Source organism: Anoplopoma fimbria, chromosome 13 (assembly GCF_027596085.1).
Source record: "Anoplopoma fimbria isolate UVic2021 breed Golden Eagle Sablefish chromosome 13, Afim_UVic_2022, whole genome shotgun sequence".
Classification (NCBI taxonomy): Eukaryota; Metazoa; Chordata; class Actinopteri; order Perciformes; family Anoplopomatidae; genus Anoplopoma; species Anoplopoma fimbria.
In genome coordinates this window covers 16,399,859-16,407,545 of record NC_072461.1, presented here as the reverse complement: position 1 = coordinate 16,407,545, position 7,687 = coordinate 16,399,859, and the positions used below count along the sequence as shown (strand labels likewise).

At 40.5% G+C, this 7,687-nt stretch overlaps 1 protein-coding gene across 1 annotated transcript; it reads right to left on the bottom strand.

The window, feature by feature from the left end:
• Window positions 1-328: 328 nt before the first annotated feature.
• On the bottom strand, window positions 329-4,811 carry anxa1a (annexin A1a). Its single transcript, XM_054610632.1, has 12 exons — window positions 4,725-4,811; window positions 4,072-4,152; window positions 3,188-3,278; window positions 2,800-2,894; window positions 2,559-2,672; window positions 2,143-2,233; window positions 1,869-1,948; window positions 1,545-1,689; window positions 1,355-1,450; window positions 1,201-1,259; window positions 987-1,109; window positions 329-832 (listed from the first exon to the last, which is right to left on the bottom strand). The coding sequence occupies exons 2-12, from the start codon at window positions 4,129-4,131 to the stop codon at window positions 773-775; spliced, it is 1,014 nt and encodes a 337-aa protein (XP_054466607.1). The 5' UTR covers window positions 4,132-4,152; window positions 4,725-4,811; the 3' UTR covers window positions 329-772.
• Between the last annotated feature and the right edge of the window lie 2,876 nt (window positions 4,812-7,687).

Sequence of the window (7,687 nt, the reverse complement as noted above, 5' to 3'; positions counted from 1 at the left end):
TTTTTATTTTTTCTACATTGTAGATTAATATTGAAGACATCCAAACTATGAAGGAACACATATGGAATTATGTTGTAAACAAACAAATGCTCAACAAACCAGAATATGTTTTATATTTTAGATTCTTCAAAGTAGTTGAGTGAGAAGGTGTGTCCAAACTTTTGACTGGTATTGTATATACACAATGGTAAGTTCTATACCATTAGTATGTAAATATTTGGCAACGTATTTTATAGCTGGTTGGTTCATATCTGTAGGGTGTTGTATGTGCATATGCAAATAATCAAAACAACACAAATGGCTTTCATACAAATGCTTTTATTTGCAAGTGCAAGCTCCTTCAAGGGTAGGCCTTGTGCTGCTGAATATGATTGGCACATAGTGATCTGTATACATCTGTTAGCAGCTGCACTGTGATCACTGACTTCCGCTTCTCTTCAAACACCGGATATAAGAATCTAATGAGTGAAAAGCTAAGTCTATCCCAAAGCACAGGTCCAGCATACTGCTGTCAGATCTATACTGCATGTGTTGGAATGAAAAGAAATAACTTGGAGAGAAAATGCTGAAGGAGTGCCAATATCATGTAAAACTTTGCCCATTGCTGTTAATATCTTCTAAATATATTGACAGTCAAAATGAAAGACAGTCTTGTCCGTTCTCCACAAGAGCCTCTAGGGCACAATATGTGTCAAAAGATTATAGGTGATTTTCCACAGCTGTGCTGGCTGCTGGCTCTTCAGTTGTGAGCCTTGATCCCATCGATTGGCTATTAGTTTTCACTCCCACAGAGAGCGAGCAGAATCTTCTCATAGTCTCCTTTAGTGTCATCCTGAAGGAAAGAAAAATATAATTTTTCACACTGTACACAGTTTGCCATTGCCTGTTGTTTTGTAAACCATATGTATATAAATAAAAACCTGACCAATTCTGACATCTAGGCTTAGACTGTAGGATGGATTTATTGTCATTATCAGTTTGCTCACCAGAATGTCCTTGTAGAGTGTGGTGCCGTAGTTTTTCTTGTAATCATCCTTGATCCGTTTCATGTCTATTTCAGAGCGGCTCACCATGATGCGTGTCAGGATATTTTTGCGGGTACCTTTACCCTGATGGGCAGAAAAGATTCAGTCAGGGAAGGTCTTATGGCACGCATTTATTTCGAAATATTTTGTGAGTAGTATCCAATTTATACTGTACCTTCATGGCCAAGTTGAGCTTCTCAGCAAAGAACGCAGACCGGCTACCAGCACACTTCACTGTGGTTATTTAAAAAAGTGGGACAAGTTTAAATCAAGTCTGTGCATAAATCACTGCATAACTGAACGTTTGGTGGCGAGGTTTGTGCTTTTACCTAATGCTGTGAGGCAAGTTTCAATATCTCCTTTCATCTCCAGATCGATAGCTTTGGCCATGTCCACTTTGCTGTACTTTGAGTATCTTTCGAACACTGAAGGAGAGGAAGTAGTGAAAGAGTGTTAGATCTGACAGAAACAAACGTAAAAAAAAATGATTTTACCGAACATGAGATATAGCCAGCTAACCTTTACGGAGATGAAGGGCACTCCTGGTGGCGAGGATTTCAATGAAGACGGAGCAATTGTGGCCTTTCCTCCCCTCCCCGGCCTCGTACAGAGCCCTGGCATCGCTGTCAACCATCTGATCACAAACTCCATCAGTCCTGGTGGCCTGTGATAAGGACAAGCAGAGCAAGTGTAGGAAATTATTTTATCTGCGGTAAGGGGTGTTCTGTTTCCTCAGAACTTAATGCATCCTGGAGCTGCGAATTAATAGATTCCTGTAGCCTACGTTTTACAGCATTAAACACACACCATAACATTAAAAAGCAAGTGTGGACACACACGTACCTTGCAGAGTTCAAGAAGTGCAACCCTGAAATCTCCACTAGTGTCACCCTTGATATCAGCCTCCAGGTCCTTCTTGTAATCTAAATCACAATATTAACATAGAGGATATGACATTTTGTTAAAAATATCATGTTTCATCAAGTGCTTTTTTAAACTTTTAAACTTCCTCCCATAATAAAAAGTCTGTCATTTTCCACTGTCACTTTGTGCCATCACTTTTATTTTCGAACACTAGCTTGGTGGAGATTGTTGTTTTAAACTTGCCGCCACGCACCTTCTTTGTAGGCTTCCTTTATATCCAGGATCTCCGGGTTGGTTCTGGAAGCCAAAATCTCTATAAGGACATCCTCCTCTGTGCCAAGGCCCTGAGAATGGTATGCATGCATAGATAGATTGATACAGAGAAAGACTCCTTATTCTTCACTTGCCCCATTCAAACAAAACACACCTTTTACCCTCTTGTTAAGAAAACAGTTCATGAATAATATGTGGAAGTGGGTGTATGTCATCAAATGCACCAAAAATAACAGCCTATGGTGAGGCCACGACATTCACCTCAAATGAGCTTGGTTTCTTTTAAGTGGATGTTTACATTCGTCTGTGTGTGTGTGTGTGTGTGTGTGTGTGTGTGTGTGTGTGTGTGTGTGTGTGTGTGTGTGTGTGTGTGTGTGTGTGTGTGTGTGTGTGTACCTTCATTGCCATTTTCAGCTGGTGGGCATCGTACTGGGCCGGTGTTTTAAGGAGAGCCAACACCACCTCCTCCAGATCTCCCTTCAGAGCACTCTTCAGTGCTGATTCCAGAGACTATAACACAACCGTTCAGCAAATACAGTGTTTGAGAGCATGAGATCATGTGTGTGTGTAACAGTGTGTGAACTTTGGAAGAACATCTACTTTCTTGCTGTGAACGTCTTTATTTCATATTAATTACCTTGCTGCTGGCTCGCTGGTAAGCCTCTTTGATCTGCTGTCTCTGCTCGTTGCTTCTTTTCACCAGGATTTCAATTATGGTGTTCTCATCCACACCTGCACAAATAATATGTTGTTAAGTAAAATCCCCATTTATATTATTCTGTATCTCTATGACAAAGACAGATAAATAAGTAGGTGAAGAATTAAGTTTGCTTGAATTGAAAAAAAAAACCTTCTACAACAGACATCACAGTGTAAGTAGTAATGGTGTATGATGGCCAGCAGAGGATGTTAAAGTTCTTACAGAAGTGGCCAGCATGTCCTACTTCTAGCACAGACACAGTTTCCAAAACCGAGACATGTTGACACACGCCCAAAAGCTTCCCCTTTGTTCACATTATGTTCACCTTTTGTCTTGATGGCCTTATCCAAGATTGCTGCATCTCCACTGGCATTGAAATTGGGTGCTGCAGTCACGGTTCCCTCCTTCTTCAGGACCTGAGGGACACACAGAGATTATTGTGTGTTTGGTAAATACTTGAGTTCTACCCAGTGGTGTGCAAAGATGCATTTTTCGAATTCCTTTGTTTCAAAAGTGCTCTCTAAAAAATGTAATATCACAGCTCTTTCTCCCATATACACATTTCTGCCTCTATTCTCCACAAAGGACATACAAAATATATAAATGAGGATCATTTTGACATGTTTTATAAACCTGTGAGCACTTGCTGTTTAGGCTCTGCCCCTACATCTCCATGCCACCCAAAACCACAACGGTGTCCCTTAAAGTGGCTGTACACCCCGCCGCTGGACTGAACCGAATAATGACAGTAGAGTTTGAGAGCACAGACAAAATCATGCAGGATGAACTTCTGCAACTTCCTCGCAGTTCACTTTAAGAAACCAGGGAAAGCAGAAGAAGAATTCTGTTCTGTTTATAGAGTTTATAAAGGGAGGGGTGCAGATTCCTGGTACAATGAGTCACACTCTAGCAAGAATGATCATCTTTCTCATTGCATATAATCTTTACAGTCCAGGCTCCCTTTCACTTTAGTAACAGTGCACATCATATATTTGCTCTGCTCCACCCCTTTTCCTTCCTTTCTTCCACCTTTAAACTTCCCACTCATTCCTTCTTTTCCCCTCGCTACACTCCACGATTATCTCTCTTTTGCTCGCTCTGAACTGCCTGACAAAAATTTTCCACCACCACAGGAAGATAAAAAAAAAGAAAGGAAAAAAAAGGGGTTGTTGGCATGAGCCACTGGAACAGAACCACAGAGTTACGTACTGAGTCATCAGGCATGCCCATATAGACTGTCTGCTGCATGAAGGCTTGGATGAAAGACATGGTTGGACTTCTGGAGTATGTCTGTAGGGAGAAAAGAGAATATGTGATCAAACAAAGTTCACTGATCGTAGTGTAGATAGTATTCAAAAAAGAAATGGTCACTCTTTTATTGGTTTTACTAGTAAAGTTCTTATCTATAAAACTATGTAGCAGAAAGAACTCATGTTTGTTTTTCCTTCATCCACTCCTCAAGGAACAAGCCTCTGCATATTTACTGTAGGTTTATGTTATGTGGTTTTCCATAATGGCAAGCATGTGGAGACTGCCAGTGACTGGCCACACCAACGCTAAACTCTGATACATTAAATTAAACGTTATATTGAGATAGATCCGGTCGCCTTCACTGTGCTTTACTATTGATATAGAGTAGCAACTCTGCTTCGTTATTAATTAGATTAACACTTCTTGCTTCAAATTTGTATATCCTAAAATTATCGCTTCCGTTTTCCCAACCACACCCTCACGGTTCGCATCAATATCTTGAAGGAGAGGGGATTTTAAAGGAATCACATCTCGTACCAAACTTCAGCAAACTTTCAAACTAACAGCTGGAGAACAGATTTCAGATTTTTAATCCAAAGAAAGTGTCTTACCGTGTGGCTTTAGAGGGAAGAAGTTTGAATCTCTGAGTATCCAGGGACGTTGTAGCGACAGAGAGACTTTATTTATACCCATGATAAACCCCACCTAGTAACGGGTCCAGCCCATACTCCCCTCCACAGCTGCCATTGGATTGAACCGCTGTCTGCCACATCAGAGCGCAGCGCCGTGCGTAAAGAGCGCTTTCTCCAGCAGATGTGAAACAATCGCTCTGTTTTCTTGTTCCTACGTAATGGGGTTTCAATGCAATATATTCATATACATAATTTGACATGTTTATTATTATTATCGTTTCTTTACGTGTGTGACATATGATCTGTGATTTTGTTGTTTATTCTTTTTACATTTGAGTCACAGTAACGTTGTGGCCCATCAGCTTCCATTGATGTGCACGATGGAAGGCCGGGAGCATAACACTTTATTTGTGTGGTGTTTAAGGCTCTATAGGGCCTCATATGCACTGGCTCTATATATATATATGTCTTCACTGCTGGAGTGTCCCTATCATAAAGAAAAGTTTCATGATATTGCTGTTTCATTTGTCAGAAGACAGAATGACATTCCTGCTGTTATCACTCCTCTTGCAGGAGCGCCTGAGCAAAGACCACCTTATATATCTCAAGGTTCACTAAGGTGTGGCATGTTGTCATGGCAGCACAGCCAGGGCCTGACACTACCTGCTACCTACGTGCCTCAGCAGAAGATAATGCGTTCATGCTCCTGAGATTACCAGCCAGGATAATGATACATCTGCCCGATGACTGCATCACTTGAGCCCAGTCATACTTCTATCATTACATTATAAGGGTGTGTCTAAATAATCAAGACTTCACAGGCCCTTGATGACATCAATAAAAAAGGATTTTGATTGTTGGGGAAAAAGTTATGAGGTAAAGATGTATTTTCATTAAAGTGGCATCATGGGTGGATTTCACTCTAAGTAAGGTGTGTTAAACAGATGCTCCAGCTGTGGTCCAAATGCTCTACATGAGTCTCTCGATCAAAAAAAAAATTAAACCTCACCAAATGGCTTGCCCGAGAGCAACAGGAAGAGATGATACAATGCATGTCCTCAGCAGCAGGAAGCATTAAATGGATCTGAATCGACAATATACAGCAGCAAACAATGGTGGTAGAGAATCCTTTACTTAAGCAATACGGCAGTGTAGAAATACTCCACTACAAGGGAGGATTTACATAAGTAAAACAACATCATCTGCTAAATGTATTGTGAGTATCAAAATTAAAAGTATTTTTACTTCAGTAAAATATGCCTTGTGTCTTTACAATTCAATCTAATATTACTGAAGCATCAATGTGTAAGCAGTGTTTTGCTTTTACAGAAGCTCATGGTTTAGTTACTTTTAACTACTATTTACAAGTTAGCTTTAGTCCAGTGGTTTCAAAACTAAGGTTTGGGCCCCTTTAAACGATCACCAGATAAATCTGACGGGTCATGAGATGATTAATGGTAGAGGAGAGAAGAAAAAAAAGTTGTAATGCACAAATTGGTGAGTTTTGAGGGATGCATTGGATAATTTTATCCCTTTGGGCCTTAAACATTTTCTTCAAATGAAACCATCAGCCAAAAACTCAGACAATGCTCTGTTATTTCTTTGTAAGGGGTAGCACTGGTTAAATGTATAACAATGTATTGTATTGAGTATAAATATATATATACAGTGCTGTGAAAAAGTATTTGCCCCCTTCCTGATTTTTAATTTTTTTGCATATTTGTCACACTTAAATGTTTCAGATCATCAAACAAATTTTTATATTAGACAAATATAACCAGAGTAAATACAAAATGCAGTTTTTAAATGATGATTTCATTTATTAAGGGAAAAAAGCTATCCAAACCTACCTGGCCCTATGTGAAAAAGTAATTGCTCCCTAAACCTAATAACTGGTTGTGCCACCCTTGGAGGCTACAACTGCAATCAAGCATTTGCGATAACTGGCAATGAGTCTTTCACATCGCTGTGGAGGACTTTTGGCCCACTCGTCTTTGCAGAATTGTTTTAATTCAGCCACATTGGATGGTTTGAGCATAAACGGCTTGTTTAAGGTCATGCCACAGCATCTCAAATCAGATTTAAGTCCGGACTTTGACTAGTCCACTCCAAAACCTTCATTTTGGGTTTTTTGAGCCATTCAGAGGTGGACTTGCTGGTGTGTTTTGGATCATTGTCCTGCTGCATAACCCAAGTGCGCTTGATCTTGAGGTCACAAACTGATGGCTGGACATTCTCCTTCAGGATTTTCTGGTAGAGAGCAGAATTTATGGTTCCATCAATTATGGCAAGTCGTCCAGGTCCTGAAGCTGCAAAGCAGCCCCAGACCATCACACTACCACCACCATGTTTGACTGTTGGTATGATGTTAGTTTTATGAAATGCTGTGTTAGTTTTACGCCAGATGTAACGGGACGCACACCTTCAAAAAGTTCAACTTTTGTCTTGTCAGTCCACAGAATATTTGCCCAAAAGTCTTGGGGATCATCAAGATGTTTTTTGGCAAATGTGAGATGAGCCTTTGTGTTCTTTTCGGTCAGCAGTGGCTTTCGCCTTGGAACTCTCCCATGGATGCCATTTTTGCCCAGTCTCTTTCTTATTGTTGAAACATGAACATTGACCTTAACTGAGGCAAGTGAGGCCTGCAGTTCTTTAGATGTTGTTCTGGGGTCTTTTATGACCTCCTGGATGAGTCGTCGATGCGCTCTTGGAGTCATTTTGGTAGGCCGGCCACTCCTGGGAAGGTTCACCACTGTTCCAAGTCTTCTCCATTTGTGGATGATGGCTCTCACCGTGGTTCGCTGGAGTCCACAAAGCCTTAGAAATGGCTTTGTAACCCTTTCCAGACTGATACATGTCAATTACTTTGTTTCTCATCTGTTCTTGATGTGTTGCTTTTTGAGATCTTTTAGCCTACTTCACTTTGTCAGACAGGTTCTATT